Raw genomic sequence first — 21282 nt, forward strand, 5'->3', positions numbered from 1 at the left:
GAGATTCTGCCATCAGAGGAAGGACACAAAGGTCCCGATAATGCAGTCGTTCTCAAGGCAGCAGATCCCTCGTTGAGATGACAGGTGTTTGATGCCGCTTCCCTCTGCCTTCCAGGACCCAAACAGGAGACACTCTATGATTTCTGGAGAATGGTGTGGCAGGAAAATTGTTTCAGCATCGTCATGATCACTAAACTGGTGGAAGTGGGCAGGGTAAGTAAGATGCACCCTCCTTTCTTCCCTCTTCACTACCTCTTTGTGCTCGTTTGTCAGTGAACTTTTTTTGGGGGGGGGGGGGGGGGGGGTTACTGTGTCAGGAGTGGATAATTATCCCAAATAGCAGTTCACAACATTTTGATTCTATTTTGAACCCAGGCACAAATTGAATGATAGAATGGGGTGTGCAGATAAAGGAACTCACAATATGTCTGTCATAATAATTGTGAGTGGAAAACAAAAACTTTTAAATGATTCTCGACCTGCTGTACAAAAATGTCCTGTCTTTGTTGCAACCATACAGTAAATATATGACAAGATGGACATGGCCACCCTTGAGGTGAAAAATAGAAGATACTGACAAGCAGTTTTCCATATTATTCCGTTATGAATTCACACATCTTTTTTGAGAAAACATCAAAGTTTTGCTTTTACAGATTTCCAAAGGAGTCATAATGACGGTATGGCCCCTGAACCGTGGGAAATATTTGCCACATGTACTGTATAAATAAGCCGCATATTCGGGGAAAAGCTACCTTCGGTCACTGACCGCACGGGTTTATTGTTTTGTTTTCGCATACAGTAAATACCGATGTATTCAACCCTAAGTGCCCTATTTTCCCGATCAAATTATTACCTCAATGGATGGTTAAAATCGCACCATTTTGGACCACTAGCCTTACATGCAATTTGGTTTTCCATTTGGGAACTACTGTGAAAAGAGTCAACAAATAAGCAGTGGAGGATTTCAGGGTGAAGCCAAATAACACCTCCTTTATGCTATTAGTCTACAGTTGATTACGTTGTTTCATGTTTCAAATAACAAACAACACATCCCACCAGATATCTTCCCTTCCACAAAAAATGGAAATTGCTAACTATGGCCTATAATATAGTATGAGATGTCAAGTATACTAGAAAAAAAGTACTCCATTTTTGTTTGCACATGTTGAAAATGTGTTAAACAAATACATATCATTTGTTCAGTTTTGAGGAAAACGGAGGAAAATGACAGAATTGCCACATTTCAGTCGTGTAAACCAAGTTACGTGTTCAAATGAAGTAAATCCAAAGGATCTTTTTATTTTTATTAAATTTAATCTTTTTTTTTTTTTTTTTTGGTCAGTGTACTGTTTTGCACACAAAATGTCAACATAAGCAACAATCATTTGCATGAGATCCACAATAAATACGTGGATGTCGGTGCAGCAGCCATGACAGGTGGACTGTAAATGCCGTACAAACTGGTGACATACAATAATGGTATTTCGGGGGGGGGGGGGGTGTAATGTCTTGAAATGTGAATTTGAAATATTTGGGGAAAACTAAAATCATATTAATCTATTTATCTTTTCTTATATGTTGAAAGCTAATGTGGTCAATTCACTGGAAGAATCCATGGATGGTGGTTCTCCTTTCGACCACAGGATAGTTGAGACTTGACTCAAAAGCGCCTCTGCGTTTTCCAGCCAATTTGTGCTCTCCATTCGGCTTCATACTTTTTCATGACTAACAAGAAGGTTGATGGTGCAACATTTTTCATATGCAGGTGAAATGCTGTAAATACTGGCCTGATGACAGCGAGATGTACGGTGACATCAAAATCACTCTGCTGAAAACGGAGACGCTTGCCGAATACACAGTCCGCACTTTTGCCTTGGAGAGGGTGAGTTCATGCACTTTGCTCTTTGAATAATTCTTGGTACATAAAATGCAATTTCCAAAAGTATGATAATGGACAGCCTTCATGTCCAATTTAATCACCGGCATCCTTCGATAAAATTCAGAAGTACTCTCATGTTGAGGGTCCAACGATTTTGCCCTCTGAAAGGAACGTAAAGAGCCACATTCTTTTCACGCCTATTGAGCGGCGAGCTTTCCAATGCTACTTTCAAGTGGTCAGGGCAAGCTCGGGTTCGATAGTTAGGGATGCGGCTCATTTCTGCTCCATCGCTTTCCATGGATCATGAGGAAGTACAGTTTCGAGTTTCTCTTTTACCTGCTGAAGTCAGCCTTCAAATTAGAAATGGAGTATTAGCAACGGATTAAATACTCGACAGGGTTGGCTTCTGATCGGCTTGAGGGTCACGTGTTAATCTGTGAAGAATTAACAGTCATTATAGGGACGCCACTGCCTGTCTTTCCAGCGCGTCTCTTGCAATGTTTAGCCCGGCTGGCCCTCTTTGCCGTCTGTCAATCTCCTGGGGTGCCTCAGTGGAAGAGCACCAAGCATCTCTGAAAGTGACAGTGGCACAAACACAGCATTATCAACACACTGTCACATTCACTCATTCGTAAGCATACGCTCCCGTTTATTCAAATCAGCAAGAATTTGGGAGCCGGTGACAGCTTGTTTTTTTAGAGGCTTTTTGAGCAGGGTGTGGAGCGTGGATTTCTGTCTTCACCAAATCTTTGCTTTGCAGCTTGACTTTGGCGTCCCAGTATATAGGGAGAAATTGTCGTGTGACTGCAGCCAGCACCCCCTCGAGCCCAGACGGCCTGAGTTATTCCTTTCCACGTCTGTAAAACTGCATCTGCTGCGAGTCTGCGATGCCCTGAGGCCCAACTGTCCTAGAAGACCCAAGACCACATATAAATAATGCCCACAGCCAAGAAATCTGTCACATCTATAACAGAGGGGGAACATCACTGAATAGATGGGAGCTCGTCTCGAAAAAAAAAAAAGGGCCCTGTGGCTCTGATGCAAAATGCTGTGTTTTACACGCTCATGTTAACTATGTTTCTGTTGACAGAGAGGATACTCAACCAAGCATGAGGTCCGTCAGTTTCACTTCACATCCTGGCCTGAGCATGGGGTGCCCTATCACGCCACTGGTTTGCTCGCCTTTATACGAAGGGTGAAAGCCTCTACGCCTCCTGACGCCGGGCCTGTGGTGGTCCACTGCAGGTAGCTTTCTTTCATGCACCTTTAGTTTCATACAGGCAAGCAATCATTAACTAATGGCATTAATCAGTTCTCCTGTTACATATAAAAGGCACAGGGGTCAAATGCGTCGGAGTTACGGTTGCATTCGGGGAGAGGTTCGAATGGTGAAACCATGTCGGTGTGTGATCGGGTGTAACGCTACCTTGGTTTTCAGGTCACGGTGGGGATGTTATGATAAATGCAGCAGAGTGCCTTGTCTAATCAACCCATTCAACATTCCGAAATTACATTCTCCTGCCACACAATGAAATGTTGTTGAGTTTTTGAAATACTGCTATTATAAACCATTCAAGTAGGTGACCTTCGGTTTCCAAGTCAATGGCCGGTTATTACAAGCCATTGTATTACCCAACTTTTTTTTTCTTTTTTACATTCAACCAAGATTTAGCATTTTCTGAAAGGTAACTTCCTTTCTTCTTGGTTGCTAATGGCTACTGAACACACAGAAATTGGGGACCTATTTGGGTCCGTACAACACTTACCACCAAATGTAATTTCAACAATAATCAAGAAACACATTCGGTTACCTCACTTTCAAAATGATTTGTAGCTGCTATTTATCACCTTCTATTCATTTTAAACTCACCGTGCATTTTTGGTGTCTCAGTCAGTGAATACAGTGTACAATATATTGCTGCACCATCTTTTCCGGTAGTCACGAACTCTTAACGTCCAGATAGCACAAAATCAAGCAAGTGTGAAGTAGCCGTCGCAGTAAGTACAAGCTAGCAGAAGAGAGAAGACTTTGATCTTTGTGGCTCCAACAGTCTGTCTTTCAAATTGGGTGGCGCACCAATGGAGTGCAACAGCTGCATGTGTTAATTATTGAAAGGCCACCCCGAAAGACGCGCTACGCTTGAAGAAGTGCAAGGTTCCTAATGATGTTCTTTCTTGATTTGGGCAGTGTGGGGGCGGGCCGCACAGGCTGCTACATTGTGCTGGATGTCATGTTGGACATGGCTGAGTGTGAAGGTGTGGTGGACATCTACAACTGTGTGAAAACCCTCTGCTCACGGCGCATCAACATGATCCAGACAGAGGTCAGATCAACATGGGGTTAAACCTTCATCCTTCCATCCACCCATCCATTTTCTAAACCATTAATAGCCTATCTCAGCTGACTTTGGAAGAGGCATTAGCCTAGCTAGCACAACTTGAGCTGGTCAGCAGCTAATCGCAGCAAGGGGTTAAACATATAAATGATAAAAATCCTCCCTCTAGATAAAATCTTGGTTGGAATGAGGTCTTAAGTCTTCATTTAGGCTTCCTGTTCGGAAATCAAGTCTGCTTTTTGTTATTCTATTCCGACTGATCTTATAGCAAAAGGTCAATGTTGTATACGTGTATTTTGCGTAGGCGCATCCTGTTGTTTGGATGTGTAGATCGTTTGCATATTCAACATTTATTATGCAAATCCACTCTTAACATTGCTGTTTAGTGCATTTGTAACCATTTGTCGTATTTTCTTTTTTTGAATGAGCATTTTTACACTACAGTGTTTCATTTAGAACAAGGCAGCTCAACGTATTTTAGTTGCTCTTGCATTGACTACATTTCAATTGCACTGATGGTGACTGTTTTACAGTAAGTGGTGCCTATTTGTTTTTTTTGGTATTTTTTAACACTTTTACATTGCTGAGCACGGCCTTCCTAAAGTACACGAATGCGTGTCAAACCTGTTATATTAGATTGTACGAGTGGATGAACAATACATTATTTGTGTTTCTGAAGTGTTTCTCTCTTTGCCCACAGGAGCAGTATATATTCATCCATGACGCCATTTTGGAGGCTTGCTTGTGTGGCGAGACGCCCATTCTGGTGAACGAGTTCTCGGTTGCCTACAGAGAGTTACTGAGAGTGGATTCCCAGAGTAATTCCTCGCCACTACGTGAGGAATTTCAGGTCAGTCTTTTTTTTCGGAACTGTGACCCAACTGCAATCTGTTTGGGCACACTGGCGGAACCCCGACTTGTGAACGTTTCGAAACTATTTTTCCCCACAGTGAACAATGGAAATAGTAATAAAATCTTACAAAGTCAAACCGTCGCCATTAAAATGAAAAAGGTTAGATTTTTACCATTCTGAACTGTCACTGTCAAGTTTTATAAGGTATCAATCAACTGGTTTAATAATAGAGCTGTTTAAAGACGACAAAGATTTAGTATTTCAGGAAGTGGATAGCAGGGCTTCCAGAAGGCAGGTCGACTTCATTCATCACGTTTTGGAACTCTCATACAGTTCATGAGTAAAAGGACATGAACCACTGGAGAGGAAGAAATGTAGCCACCATTCAAGAACGCTAACCAAAATATGTCTGCTGCTTGTAACTAAATCTAACCTTCTGTAATTATTCATTGTTTTTGTTTTTTGTCTGACTTTAGCGAAATATATTTCCCCAAAATATCGGTCAAAAAGTATAATTAAGGTTCTACTGTATCTAACAAACACAGCGTCAGCGCAAAGGCTGCTAAATCCTATGTTTGCATCAGTGCAGAATTGCACACTTCTGTTGATACACTCCTCCTGCATTATTCATTTTAAACCAAGAAAATAAAATGCCTGTTTTGGAATGATACACAACAAACCCAAATCGATTTTGATAGTTTCTTCCTTGGCACAGCCCAACATTTCCACAATGCTTTACGTAATTATGCGAATGAACAACAATGCAATGAAAACTTTTGAGCTTTGACAGTAGGTTGGACTTGGCTCCATATTTGCACCGCAAACATGTATGTGATCTTCAGTTAAAACGACAATGACGCGAGGTCGATAGTGGCGGCAGCTGCTCTGCTTTGAAATGTGCACAGAGAGCAAGAAGTAGCTTGATGAGCTTGTTTTGTTGTGTCTGCGCCACATGTGCTTCCACAGAAGCGTCTGTTTTGTGTGGATTGTGCGGGATGATGATAGTGCCACTTCGCTGTGTGACCGCGTTCAAATCTTTGGTGGGCAACAACACGGTCACTGCGCGTTTTATTAGATGTAGATACGGAGGGAAGAGACCCAGCTGAGTTCTCACATGCCACTCCTGCCTCATCCTCCCCCACACCCCCCCCCCACCCCATCCTGCCGCAGTGCTCGAGCAGACCACCAATTGCAAGGAATCCCGATTTAGCATTTCAAAGTGAAATTGGGGAAGCTGGTGCACTTCCTTTAATTTGATGCGGGTTTATCCCTTATGTTCTACATAGGAATTATGAAACATGTTTAGTCGGGATTAGGAACATGTGCGACTTGTGTGACACTATAATTACAAACATGCCTTGCATTGATGCTGCCGCCTTATCCAACTGTGACTGTTTTTCAGAAGCTTCCCTGCTACCCAATAAGCTCTTTGTTTGTTGCTTTCAGCCAAATGTGACTTCTGTCACTCATATGGAGCCTTTGCCAAGTAAATAGGCAAGACTCGCAAAAACGTGCATTTATATTATAGTTTGTACACATCTGGTACTTGTTCGAAAAAAAAAAGATGTGTTCAAATTTACTGAAAAATTAGAGCTCTTGGCTTAAATGTTTTTTAATTTTTATTTCTTTTTTTATCCCCCCCCCTAACGTGACAAAACTTGAAAGGACCAAGACATGTTGACTGCCTCTGAGTTCAATGTCGTGACAGTGGCAAATTTTTTGGACAGTTTCTAAATCTGGCCAAGCAAACACGGCCTGTCACATTTGCCCATCTTGCCCCCTACATTGTCTCACGTCCATCCAGGTTTGCCCACAGTAGCCTGACACGCGCTTGCCGTGGCCGTCGGGACCAAACGCAAATGTAGTGATGCATTTTCCAGAGAATGTGTTTTCTATTTGCTCACCCTCCTGACCAGTACTGAGACTCAGCTACTTTATAGTCACAAATTACTTTTCCGTGTTCACATTGTGTAATTTGCAGATTGCACAATAGAGGGACACCTCAAGCTAATTATCCTCAGTATACGATCTGGATTACATGTTACATCATCAACTAATTTGTGACCCCAAAACAGTGAATATCATTTTCTACTCACCTTACAACATAAACGGCTTGCAGATGATTAGATTAGTTTTTTTCTCCTAAACTAACTTCCATTGACAACCAGGCTAAACTCTGCTCTCAGTAGAAATTTATCACTCAAACATATGTTTCTTTTACACCGATTACTATTCAGGAAGGACTTGCGTGATCTGGGGATTTAGGGAGTTGCACATAAACGGCAAAGGGGAGTTTTTCAGCAAATGGCTGAGTATAAGTCCATTCATCCATTTTCCGAACCGCTTTATCCTCACTAGGGTCGCGGGGGGTGCCGGAGCCTATCCCAGCCGTCTTCGGGCAGTAGGCGGGAGGCCCCCTGAACCGGTTGCCAGCCAATCGCAGGGCACACATAGACGAACAACCATCCGCGCTGACACTCACACCCAGGGACAATTTAGAGTGTTGAATTAGCCTGCCGTGTATGCTTTTGGAATGTGGGAGGAAACCAGAGTACCCGGAGAAAACCCACGCAGGCCCGGGGAGAACATGCAAACTCCATACAGGGAGGCCGGAGCTGGAAATGGACCCGGTACCTCTGCATTGTGAGGTTGACATGCTAACCACTGGTCCACCGGATCGCCCTGAATATAAGTTTCACAGAAAAAAAAAGTGAACAGGTGAATTCAAAACAAGACTAGGCGGGGTTTCACTGGATTTCGATTTCCTTTCTTCACCCATCACAATTTGAACATCTCCATTGACAGACACTAAACTCCGTGACTCCGCACCTGGATGTAGAAGAGTGCAGCATCGCCCTGTTGCCCAGAAACCGAGAGAAGAACCGCAGCATGGACGTTCTCCCACCTGATCGCGCCCTGGCCTTCCTCGTGACAACAGAGGGGGAGAGCAACAATTACATCAACGCCGCCCTGGCCGACAGCTTCCACCAACAAGCTGCCTTTATCGTCACCCCGCACCCTCTGCCCGGCACCACGGCCGACTTCTGGAGGCTGGTCTTTGACTACGGCTGCACAGCCGTGGTCATGCTCAACCAACTGAATCAATCCAACTCCGCCTGGGTGAGGTCAAAGAGCTGTGCATCCTTTCTGTTGCTCGTAATCCACAAATTTTGTGATGAAAACGTGAATGCGCGCGTTCACTCACGGCGTACCGGGTGACACGTTCTCCATCGTTTTTAGATCAGTCAGAACTTATTTTTTTTCTCGCCCCACGACCCTCTGCCATCACGCCATCTGTGTCTTACTGTGCTTGGGATGAGTTCCTTCATGCCATTTTGTCTGGCTTTGATCCATGACCACATTGATCTCAAGGAACGAGTAGATAACACCCGGCCCACTTTTTCCTTTCGCGTCCTCAAGTTCCATCTCTGGAGAATAGGCTTGCATTGCCCTCCAGCCCCATCTCAGGCTTCTTTTTGTTGGCGCCCCACTTTTTCAATCTCGGTGCATGCTGCATGTCTTCTCCCCTCCTCCTCCTCCTCCTCCACTGCCCTATTGCCTGTTAGATTTTAATTGTGTTTCATGTCATTGTGACAACACAGAAGGCAATATCCGTCGTGATCAAGATGAAAAAGGTTCGAAAATGTAAAAGATAATGAAACGCAAGCGGCTTGAACACAGACACCGCTCTGCTTCCCCTGTAAGATTGCATTTCCGAATGAAACACTTACAACCTTTGCGTAATCAAACTTGGCTCAGTACAACTGTAAAAAACATATTTCATCGTGTGACAGGCCTGAAAAAGAAGTCGCTCCCGCGAGATCATTAATCTTGGTCAAAATTGCATGGAGTCACTTCTTATGTTTAAAACGTGCCATGTAACCCTTTAGACTCGCTTCTGTCAAATAGAGGCGCAATAACGGCAATGTGTTGCGTGCGTTTCTGCGTTGTGATCAACTCGCTGGTAAAATGTTTTTCTTTCTTTCAGTGCAGGGCCTCATTTCATGGGTCCTGCCTGAAAATGGAGTTGTTGCCACTTTTTGGCAAGTTTAATCACAGTACTCTGTTATGAGCGCTGTTGGGGAGTTAATTTGAGGATTGGAAATCTCTGCCTCCCGTCTTGCCGCAATCTCATAAAGAACATTACAGCTCCCTACCTCATTCTTCTTCTCTGCTATTATTAACACCAGCCTGCTGCGTCTGGGCACCTCACGTTCTTCCACGGGTCCTGTAACCCATGTGAAATATAGGCTGGCTTTAAAGGCATCATTTCCTCCCAGTATAGAAACGCCCTTCCACATTCAATCCGAGTAGTGTAAGAAATGTTCCTGGAATGATGTACCAAAGGATACAGAATTTCAAATCCAAACTCCAAGGGATGCAGCCATGAAACTTTTTGGACATGCCTCATGTATTATAAATAATTGGCGCGGATACACACATGGCCGCCTAATCTTATACATTTCCACTTTGCTTCCCTTTTGTATCAGAATACCGTATTTTCCGCACTAAAAGGCGCACTGGATTATGAGGCGCACCTTCAGTGAATGGCCTATTTTGTAATTTTTTTCACGCTTTCTGACTTTCGGGTTGAGTGAACGCTGGCGCGTTTTGGCTGCCGCTGCTCAACCCGTATTGTTTTGTGTTTTTTGTTATTGTAAAGTGTCCTTGGGTGTCTTGAAAGGCGCTTATAAATAAAATCTACTACTACTACTACTACTATATTGCGCACACTGGACTATAAGGCGCAATCTACTATTCATCCACTAGATGGAGCTACAGGTACGTCTGTCTGTGTCCGTGCCTTCTCTTCTTCTGTTATACTCGAGAGGCGTTCACGACCGCCTCCAAAAAACGTAAATTAACCATTACTTCAACGAAACTACGAAAATTGAAAATGCAGTAATGCATCAAAACAGAAATCCACAAAATAAATTCGATATCCCCCCGACAGTTTATTTTGGCATTTCCTTGAGCGTAGTTGCAACAGACGATCAGATGTCAGTAAATTGGAGGAGACTGGACTGTCTCAGAAGTGTTCAATGTATTCCTTTGTTGTTTACTGTAGTCATAAATGAGTAAATCAGTTTCGACATTTCATTGAAGGAATCGTTAATTTACGTTTTTCCGAGGCGTTCATGAACGCTTCACGAGTCGAACGGAAGAAGAGAAGGCACGGACACGACAAAGACGTACCTGTATTTGTTGAGACTGTGAAAACCATTAATAAAGTGTGCGTTTTAAAAAAACAACACCACAGCTCTGCTGTTTTCGGAGCTGCAACAAAAACTTACTTAATAAAGCAGCGACACAGTTCACTCAACCAACAGCAACTTATAACATTGTAAGCATGTCTCCAGGAAGGAGCCATCTTGGGGTTGACATATTGCCATAATGACCATACACAAGGCGCACCGGATTTTAAGGCGTGCCGTGAGCTTTTAAAAAAATGGAAGACTTTTCGGTGCGCCTTTATAGTGCGGAAAATACGGTCCTGTGGATGCTTAATGTAACTGATGAATACATTTGAAATATGTGAGTTAATGATGTCTCATGTCAGAAACGGGAAGAGAATAATTTAGAACTGGCCACTGGTTGTGTACTTTGGTGTCTTGAACTGACAGATGGAACCAGCGGTGTTTGATGCTGAGCGGGACTGTGGATCACACACAAGACTAACTACTGTCGCTCGTTTTGACTGCACATCACAAGAAGAGGGCATACATACTATAAAGTCTCAGTCAGCGATAATAGACACATTCCCAAAAGGAGAGGACAGTCCTGTATTGGTAGGCTTATGTTTTGATGGTCTGGTTTGCTCCGGTTTTATTCGCCTTCGCTTTAATTGCCTGATAAACACATGCAACTTCTCCCCTCCCGTGAGTTGTTGAAGCTATACCATTCCCTCGAGTGTAAAACATCTTAACTGTCACCATTAGGACTGTTTGGCTGTGTGCACTCCCACTTTATTTCTCTTATTAATGTACTGTATTTTATGCGCCGTATGGGCATTTCATGAGCTCACACTTTGAAAACTTCCCGAGTCTGAAGGATAAGTGTTTCCCAACCTTTTTGGCCAAATAGAAACGTCTCACGCCACACCGTCAAAGGAAAAGGTCACAAAAATATGAATCGTGAAATAATGATGATCATGTCGCAATCTGCGCTTAATAAAGTTAGTGACTCAGTGTGTGCGTGCACGAATTACTGTGTGGTGTGAATGGTATGACATGGCTAATTGCAAACTTACTGTTGCCTATTTATCAGCTCCGTAGAAATCTCCCACCACTGCCACTTTTACTTAAAGAAATATCGCTCAGAAGTTGTTTTCGCTACAAAACCCTGACACACACGCTACCTATCTACCTTGGGTTCTATATTAACTCTGAACGAAGACGGAAAGCATCTCCGCCGTGAAGTGGGCACCGGGAGGCTGCCCCCCCAGTCCTGAATGTTCATTTGTCCCCCCCCCCCCCCCCCCCCCATAGCTGTGCCACCCAAAGGGATGATTTACAAAATATAATACCATGGGTATTCTCCACTGTTCACATATTTCTAAATGAAGTGTGTCAAGCTAGTCCAGCTGTCCTTGATCTTGCAGCCGTGTTAGTCGTGATCTGAGCAAGGTTTCGATCAGGTTTGTGCCACCAAATGGTCACACCCACCTTAGCGGAGACCACATCTGTCAAATTGGCGAATGAACAACGAACCTGACACTGATGGGTCTGCCGATCTTTGCGCTACGGCATAGACGTGCTGTCTATGAAAATGCAGCCGAGTGTTTCAAATCATTCAAGTCTTCCGTGACATTTTCATAATGCCTAAATACGATCAGTCTAAACCTGATTTTATATTTGCTCTAATGAACAGTTGCCTGGGTAGTTGCCAACTGGCTGGAAATTGCATACACTTTACATATGTTAGAGTCACCTGGTGACACGTATGAACCCCAAAAAGTTCCTTTAAAAAAAGTGACAACTCTCAAGCCTCCATGATTAAATGATCCTTTGGTCTATCTTTTTTTCCCCCCTACCTGTAGCCATGTGTCCAGTACTGGCCAGAGCCTGGTCTACAGCAGTATGGACCCATGGAAGTGGAGTTTCTCTCCATGTCAGCTGATGAAGATGTCATTACTCGCCTTTTTCGGGTCAAGAACGTCACAAGGGTGAGCATCATCAGGGTTGAAAAAAGAAACACATGCGCTTGTCATGTTGCTCCACTCACACGTGATAGCTTGTTATTATAACCTTATTATAAATGCATGAGCTGTGGACCATATGCGGGTCATCTCAAAGTCAAAGCACTGTAGGCTTGTCTGGCAAGAAAAAAAAAGCTGAAGTCTGAGGGGAATGATTTGAATTTCTATACGACTATTTTGTGTGCGTGCCAGCTGAAAGGCTGAATGCATAACTTGATGACGGATTTCTACAGCATTGCCCTCTTCATCTTATCTTACTTTCCCTTGCTTACTCAACAGCATTTCCCACCTTTCATAAATTAATTCCAAAATACAGCCCACAAATCTGTGTTAGTTTATTCATAGACTGTATTACAACATCCATCCATCCATCCATTTTCTGATCCGCTTATTCTCACAGGGTTCACGGGGCGTGCTGGAGCCTATCCCAGCAGTAGGCGGGTGACACCCTGAACTGATTGCCAGCCAGTCGCAAGGCACACATAGATGAACAACCATCCGTGCTCACACTCACACCTTGGGACAATTTAGAGTGTTCCATTAGCCTGCCACACATGTCTTTGTAATGTGAGAGGAAAACGGAGTACCCGGATAAAACCTGCGCAGCCATGGGGAAAACATGCAAACTCCACACACGAAGGCCGGTACCTCTGCACTGTAAGGTCGACGCTCTAACCAGTCAACCACCGGGCAGTGCTTGGCAAGTTAGCTCCAAAATGCAATGTAACATCCAGTGTAAGTCATGTATTAAACTCTAATTGAACAAACTGATGGTCTTCAACAAGACAGGATCTTTATAGGGCTGCTTCTGCTTTAAACTTTTTACATTTTTCACAAAATCAGTTACGAGTAGACATTTCCCGTTTAGGCTTCCCGACGTGATGGACCAAAGCCCGGTTTTATTTTTTTCAAACCAATCAGCGGTGCTGTTGTAAAAATTGACATGCCAACCATCCAGTGATTGCACAAACAGTGAGTCATGGTCAGACCACGAAGGAAGATGGAATTTAAAACGCAGAAGTACACATGCTGACAGATTTTATTTATGTGCAGCCCACATCTGCTCACCATAAGGTTAAAATAGATTGTGTCATGTCCTAATGTGATTATAATAAAATAAATAATGCCTCACATTTCTGTGGTATTTATACCTATAAAACAAGAGGTTGGAGAGCAAATTACTCGAAGCAAAACATACTGGGCAAAAAAACAAAGACTCTCTATCACATAGGATATTCATTCAGGCCTGAAAGTATTCTCTTGTATTTGGATGGTACAGTATTTTAATAAATAACGCTGTTTTTTGTTGGATTTGCTCTTATCTCACCAAATCAAAATACGTCAAAATCAAAATAAGGCAATACGTCGCTCCCCCCCACCCCCACACACGCACGCTTCAATATGTTGATTGTGTGGATGCAGGCCGGGTTTTATGCACTGAGATCTGCATAAACACATGCATGAATTCTGCTCCCTGTCAAGCAGTTACAAAAGAAAATCTACATGCGAGGTGTCCCCGGCCACCTTTTCGCAAACGGTGCTAACATGCTGTGCCCACAACTTCCTGTCTTGATTGCCATCCTCACCTCCTTTGTCATCTGCCCTTGATTTGACCCTCTCCTGCTTTGGCACTTGTATCCCCACTCAGTGCACACGGCCTTCAAGAAGGTGTGTGTGTGTGTGTGTGTGTGTGTGTGTGTGTGTGTGTGTGTGTGTGTGTGTGTGTGTGTGTGTGTGTGTGTGTGTGTGTGTGTGTGTGTGTGTGTGTGTGTGTGTGTGTGTGGAGATGGGCAGGGGGCATTTTGGTACAGACAGGGAGGGCTCAAATTACACATAAAACTACCTAGCAAAGACTTTTGCAAGCAAATGACATTGCTGTACAAATTATGGAGCAAGAGCCAAAGAAAATGCACCATAAGCAAGTGCAGCTTTGTGAACCGTATAAGAAAAGGGGAAAAAACTAAATTTAAAAACTGCACAGTGTGAGGGGCCGTAAAGCAATTCCTCCCTGTGTCATTGATGTCTTTGCAAACCCAATTTGCATGACTTACAGTTCTCAACTGCTCCTTAAGTGGTAGGTGAGAGTCTTGAGGGCAAAGTTATGAACACACAGAGACCTTCCTCTGTCACATGCACGTGCGCACACACTTTTGCAGTTGGTGTGCCACTTGACACTGCAGAACCATATAACTCCGAGTCACTGAGCTGACTGAGCACAGCTGAGATTGCCAGCAAGCAGCCTGGGGAACGCTCAAACACAACTCGTAAACGACAGATGCAAAAAAAAAAAAAAGAAGGAAAATACCAGTGCAGCTGTAAAAACATGAGAGCCAAAAGAGGAAATCCTTTCATTTGTCAGGATACGATTTGCAGAGTGACACAGAGTACACTGATGACAATTTGTTTTTACATCGGGTTTATTAGTTATCTTGCTGAAAATATTATTTTTTTGTTTCATTTTAGGTATTTTATATGTCTATATATCTATATATATATGGATGGATAATTTGTTGAGTGCAAAATTTAAAACAAGGTCAGTCGGTAGTGTAATAGGGTGAACTACAATTCTCAATTAACTGACCAGCTGTAGCTAGAGCTGTACAGGAATACATAAATAAATACATTTAAAGTAAACCTTGAAAGGTCATGCATGATATTAACTGACAAAAATGAAAGTGAAGGACATCTTTGCTCTAATTATGATTTTGTAAATGTAAGATTTCGTTTCAGTTATTTTTTTGTTTGGTTAAAAGCAAATTCATTCTTACTCTTTTTTTGAATGGCCATGTTTTTTTTCAATTTTTGTTTTTGTGATTTTGTCCGTTTTCGTGAACTATAATAACCTTGACATACACATCAGTTGAATAGCTAACTGTAAATAAGTGAGCACAAAAATGCTGTTTTTAAGCCCAAAATGAAAGCTCAAATTCCAATTGATCGTTTTTGTGGAGTAAGAAAGGACATTTTGCTTTGATATATTTGCTCTGTGTCAACAGGTCAATTCCTATTGGCTCAACCTCCTCACACACTACCCGGTCCAATCCTCGTCCTTGTAACTTAAGCTTGTCATTTTCAGTTGCAAGAGGGCCAGCTGGTGGTGTGCCAGTTCCAATTCCTTCGCTGGTCACCATATCGGGACGTTCCCGACTCCAAGAAGGCTTTCCTCAACCTGCTGGCTCAAGTTCACAAGTGGCAAAGAGAGTGCGGGGAAGGCCGCGTCGTGGTCCACTGCCTGTGAGTAACAAGTCAACGGCATCGTCTTCAAAAATCAACATCGCTTGATGTTGTCATTTCGAATCGCATCGCGTTGTGTGCGCTACCCCCCATCAGTTGTCCCGATCCCACAGTGCACACGCCGCTTGATGAATACGAATTGGCCATCCGGGGCATTGCCGACCCATCACACGTTCTCCTCCTCTGCCCGCCACCCGAAAGCGCATCACTCAGCGGTGTCACACAGTATTACTCCCGACAACGAGAAGAGATTATGGAGATCAAATCAATTATGACTTAATAAAAATGTGATGCTCCTCACTGCGGCAAATCCAAGGCTGCCACAGCACTGACAACAATTGATTACCTTCCAATTGCTTTTATTGGTTGCACCGGCTTCTTTCACTACCTTTGCTGCGTTTGCCTCAGGAGAGTGTCAGTGGATTGTCCTTTTGTACTTTATTGATGCCGTCTTAGGTTTGTGATGAGCAGAGCAATAGGTTCGAGGGATTGCCAGGATGCATTCGTATTTCCTCCCCCAAGCAGCCTTTCACAAATTTTCTATTGATGTGTCCAGACAGTGCAAACATGCTCTTTCAATGGGGGTCATCGGATAAATCGCTGTGACATTCCTGCCAGCCTTTAATTTGTGGTGTTCATGTTTGCTAACTGAAATGTTTTTGTTGACTCGGGACCCTTGCACCCCTCCATGAGCTCGCACAGCTCGGTGCGCTCTCCCAAAGAGTAAGTGTCAGACTTGAATTAACTCCATTATTTTTGATATACGTTTGTGGTTTCTCAATATTTGACACATTTTCAATGCAGGATAAAATTACTTTGACAGAGGAGACATACAAAAAATATTAAGAATGCTTAATTTGAACATGGCGGCTTGGTGTTCCAGTGGTTAGCGCGTCGACCTCACAGTGCAGAGCTAAATACCTTCAATACCAGCTCTGGCCTCCCTGCGTGGGTTTTCTCCGGGTACTCCGGTTTCCTCCCACATTCCAAAAACATGTGTGGCAGGCTCGTTGGGCACTCTAAATTTTCTCTAGGTGTGAGTGTGAGCGATGATGGTTGTTCGTCTCTGTGTGCTCTGTGATTGGCTGGCAACCGGTTCAGGGTGTCCCCCGCCTACTGCCCGAAGACAGCTGACATGGGCTCCAGCATCCCCCGCGACCTTTGTGAGGATAAAGCGGATCGGAAAATGGATGGATCATTTGAACATTAGATAGCTGTAAATAGAAAGGCCCTTTTACTCTACATATTCTTTATTCGTAGCACAGTAATGGCTCTTGTCCTTGAACACAATATTAAAAATGCATCCCCATTTTTATGTCATGACACAATTCATTACAATAATGTAATGGTGTGGAGTATGAATGTAAATTTTACCAATTAATGTGTAGGAATGGTTTGTTTTTGTACCAATAAAGTGTGCAGGACGACTGTTGATGTTCCATTGTTACTTGTCAGCATCTCCAGTTTACAGGGATGCATTCTGTGCAGTGTTTTATTTTTTTTTCGTTTCCATCCCATCCATCCATCCATTTTCTGATCCGCTTTATCCTCACAAGGGTTGCGGGGCATGCTGGAGGCTATTGGAGGCACAATATGGAGGCACGTTGACATTTTTTTCCATGTGGTTTCTCCTCCCCAGTAATGGTGGCGGTCGCAGCGGGACCTTCTGTGCCTGCAACATTCTCCTGGAGATGATTCAGTACCAGAACATGGTGGACATCTTCTACGCAGTCAAAACATTACGCAACTGCAAACCCAACATGGTGGAATCCCTGGTGAGAGTTTGTAAATCATGCATTTCGGCCTTTCGACCTATCGCAATGTGGTGCCACTTGAGAATGATTTGTGTTTGTTCTCAGGACCAGTATCGATTCTGCTATGACCTCATTCTGGAGTACTTGGACTGCTTTGAGGGGAGATAGCAACTAAATGCAGAACAAGTAATTCCACGTTCTTGATTTAAGGTGGTCGGGAGGCTTCTCTATGTCACCGCTTGGACCTGTGCTGATGAAAGAACTTAAAACGAACATGATTGGGAAAATTAATGTGGTTCACAATTTTAACCTTTAATGTACAGCTGTGATTTTTTTTTCCTTGTGGTGACGTTTTACCTTTTTTAATACTTTTGTGCTTTCGCCTCTGTACTTATAAGCTCTGTTGTGCCAAGGCACCCAAAAAAGAAGAACCCCCCCCCCCAATGACAAAGTTGACCCGTGTTTTTGTGAAGTGGGGTCACCTTGGCCGTGGTTCATTATTTCATTCAACCGCAATTCTCGAGTTACAACAGCGCTATCGCCACATGGACATTTTCTTTTCAGTCCAAGAGCGATACTCTACTGTAGATACACAACAGCAGTTCACAGCGCTTGTGGCATGAATTAACTAGCATACCATAAACTGCCTTATTCTCTGACAATAAGACACCATAAGACCAAGAGATTTTCCAATAGAGCCATGACTTCTATTTTGCCGTCTTACGATGGCCACACAGATGATCTTTTCTTCGGACTCATTACTGTTGCAGTGCCAAACCTTATGACTGACTTGAATACTCTCTTGACTTTGTTTGTTTGTTTGTTTTTTCCTGCTTTATCTTGATATATATACCTGCATTCAGTATGTACTTCACTCTGTGATTGTATCTCATATCCAGTGGGAAAGAAAAAAAGTACTATAAAAAGTGGTTTTACCAACTATAGTTGTTGGATGAAAAAAAATATGTACCGTACTTTAATTATTTGGTAACATTTGTCAGGCCTCTCTGCATTGGGGTGTACTGTTGAAGCATTTCGGCAAAGATGGGATGAAAGATGATTGTTGTTCTTTGTGGCTTAAAATGACAACTACAAATAATGATAAAAATGTGAGTCAAACTGGACAAGAATCTGCTCTATTGGGGGGGGCGTCTTTAGCGCTGGCATCCTGTACATATTGCAACAATAAAGGTTACTGAGGGGCATTATACTTTCCGTTTAGGTTCCATGCGTTGCTTAGAGCAAAAACAGAAACCAACTATATCGTGAATTCACATTTCCAGCATAGTAAAACTGTTTCGAGAAGTGCTAACACAGGATTTTCAGGTCAAGTGATGTTGAATATTAGTCATCGTTATTATTTAGGCCTAAAAATACAAAGCATTTTTTGGTCACCAGAAAAAAATGAAAAATAAATACAATTGGAATGTCACATGTGAGCCTCATTGGCATCACCAGTAACTTTATATGAATGGGATTAGAACAGTGGAAAAGTCACTGGTAGATGTTGCCTGAAACATAAAGGAAGGAGGGGGGAAAAAACGCAAATGCACGGCGAGGGAATTATTCTCAGTTTTCCTCGTATTTTCCTCCAAACGCAGGAAAATGTTATCTGTGAGCAGCCATTATCATCCATCATCCCCCTTTTAAAATGCTCTAGCTAGCGTATCGCCTAAAACAGCATAAAGAGCACCTTTTTTTCCTGGACGTGCCCTAATAAACCCCTGAAAGCCACAGAAGCTGACAAATGGCAGCCCGGTGAACATTTTGCAGCCGCATGGAAGAAAAATAATGTGCACTTCTTGCACTCACAGAATGACTACGGAAGGTGAATGAGGTAGCTACTGTTTAACCAGTGATCAAAACGTACTGTACACAATCACTGGATTAAAGCAGCAAGTGCCTGAATACTTCTTTGTGGCAGGTGGAGAGAATGTGTATATACAGCTGTACATTGTCATGTGAATACTTTGTGAATAGTAGTCCTACGTCTGCCCGATCGTGACTCCTCCATCAAGTTGAATGTCCTGTAAATGACTTTTGATTTTTTTTTCTTAGTTAATCTGCAGTTTTAACAACCATGCCCATTTGAGTGCAGCATGTTTGACTCCGTGATCATTTCAAAAAGGACCCATCACACCACCCCGCTGTGCTTTTCAGCAGCTCTCCCGCCATGTGAGTGCACTGTACTTTTTTGCCATTCCAAAGCTTTTAATGATGACTGCGCTCTGACTGCCATGAGAGTTCTGTTGATTTCACCTGTTTTCTGTATGAACCAATGATACATGACTACTGTGTTTCTGAGCATTGTGTTTGTGAAGAAACGTGTGTATTTACATAGTGGGATGGAGAAGGAAGTTAAACAATTAAAGAATAAGATGGGGAAAAAAATGGGGTGTTGGCAATTTATCATTGAGTGTCATAAAAAGTGGATGGGATTTAAAACAACAACAAAAAATCAAAAGATCAGCAGCTTTATAATTGATTTGTCAGTAGCAGAAAGAACAGCAACTAGTCTTTGACCCTCCCTTTGGTTTCTCCCGCGGATGTGATTCACATTCTTATTGAAGCGCTTCTTGATCTCCCTCTTTTAATCTCCCAATTTTCACCTCTGTCAAGAGTGAAAGGGAGCAGTTTTGATCACACAACTTTTACTTGTTCTTTTGTCCACAAGCATGCAGAAGACTGGTAAGCTACCATTAAAGAGAAAGGCCACATGCAATTTTCCCATGAAGTTTTAGTTCTGCTCATGCGAGTCTGGTTACTTAGCTCTACCCTCTTTTTAATTAAATGTTATTATCTCATTATCCCAGAACAGGTGTGATATAGCATATGTGGAACAAGACAAACAAAGACAATCAGAAAGGGAAAAGCAGGCATGTGAGCAGCAGACTGATTTAAACTGCATTTAAATGCATTCAAATTGCCACCTCAAAGGTCCTCCGATCCATATGGAAGCAGCTGTGGCGATAAACAATCATCAGCACCGATTTTAGGGCCTGACCAAAGTTAAAGTTTGGCTTGCAGTGGTTGCTAGGCCAGGATAATGCAATTGCTGTCCTACCAGTGCAGCTTTAATGACCAGCCCATCTCACCGCAAGGACGCAGAAGCCAAGGAATTACGGGGACTTTAGCATCGAGAAGCCACACGGAGCCCAGAAACCCGCCGTTTTCGATGTTGCCCAAGCGCAAAGCAACACTTCTAGGTGGGCAGGCCCAGGGGAAGCGCCAGAACCCCCACTCTCCCCATCCCCCGCCCCAATAACTAACCATACGTTCTGGGTCTGCCCCTTACCCCGAGGCTATTGTCTGCACATTCATGACCATGCTCAATATCAACTGTGATTGCTGAAACATGTGGAAAGGTGATGCATTACACTTTTGCCATCTGGCTAAAGATGCAGCTCAAGGCATTTCTTTTCACTAACCAGCCTTTATTTCATCATGGGAGCTTACGCCCCATCTGCCCATTTGGTACCACCATTTTTCATTACGCAGTTGTGTTGACGTTGAGCATGGTCCAAGGAACCCATCCAATTATGGACGAATCTTGATAAAGTTTGAATCCCTTTGAGTCACTGTCATATATTTCCAGCACTCAACGAAACATGTTGGAAGGATGCCCTATGGTCCGAAGAAGACTCCGTTTCTCACGGATCTAGATATATCGAGTGTCTCGGAATGTAGTCTCACTTTGCCTTTTTGTGGCAGTTTGGCCCTGACATGGATGAAAATTCCATTGTCCATACTGGCTGTTCAGTGCCACCACTTTCCAGCAAACACAACCATAACCTCCAAGAGACTTGTTAGAAGAGTGGCACAGTGGCCAAGGAATGACCCATTTCTACCATTGCTAACTTACTTTTGCAAGGATCTGGATAAAGTTTGTAGGAATTTATTTTTCCTTTTAGTCATCCTCTTCCGGTACATGGCTTCCACCAAATTATTAACAAATCTTTGTCAAGCCATGACAATTATGCAAGACCGCGATATGGATGAGAATTCAGAAATATATGAAATTATAACCA

General features: G+C 43.0%; 1 protein-coding gene and 1 long non-coding RNA gene across 4 annotated transcripts in view; one reads left to right on the forward strand and one right to left on the reverse strand.

The window, feature by feature from the left end:
* The window catches only part of ptprub (protein tyrosine phosphatase receptor type Ub), a 176419-nt gene extending 156780 nt beyond the window's left edge, over positions 1–19639 (forward strand). For all 3 annotated transcript variants that reach the window (XM_086113143.1, XM_086113145.1, XM_086113144.1), the window contains 10 exons: positions 116–213; positions 1766–1882; positions 2970–3124; positions 4068–4203; positions 4916–5065; positions 7874–8188; positions 12108–12233; positions 15343–15500; positions 17140–17275; positions 17360–19639. In XM_086113143.1, coding sequence (XP_085969269.1) covers positions 116–213; positions 1766–1882; positions 2970–3124; positions 4068–4203; positions 4916–5065; positions 7874–8188; positions 12108–12233; positions 15343–15500; positions 17140–17275; positions 17360–17422 — 1454 coding nt within the window. In that variant the 3' untranslated portion in view covers positions 17423–19639. The remainder of the gene's footprint in view (positions 1–115; positions 214–1765; positions 1883–2969; positions 3125–4067; positions 4204–4915; positions 5066–7873; positions 8189–12107; positions 12234–15342; positions 15501–17139; positions 17276–17359) is intronic.
* On the reverse strand, positions 1876–3899 carry LOC147203657 (uncharacterized). The gene is made up of 3 exons (XR_015101152.1): positions 3750–3899; positions 2984–3143; positions 1876–2451 (listed from the first exon to the last, which is right to left on the reverse strand). It is a non-coding gene; the product is annotated as an uncharacterized LOC147203657 (long non-coding RNA).
* Positions 19640–21282: the final 1643 nt, after the last annotated feature.

Source organism: Hippocampus guttulatus, chromosome 6, assembly GCF_054856545.1.
Source record: "Hippocampus guttulatus isolate MCC_2025c chromosome 6, RoL_Hgut_1.0, whole genome shotgun sequence".
In the NCBI taxonomy this organism is placed as follows: domain Eukaryota; kingdom Metazoa; phylum Chordata; class Actinopteri; order Syngnathiformes; family Syngnathidae; genus Hippocampus; species Hippocampus guttulatus.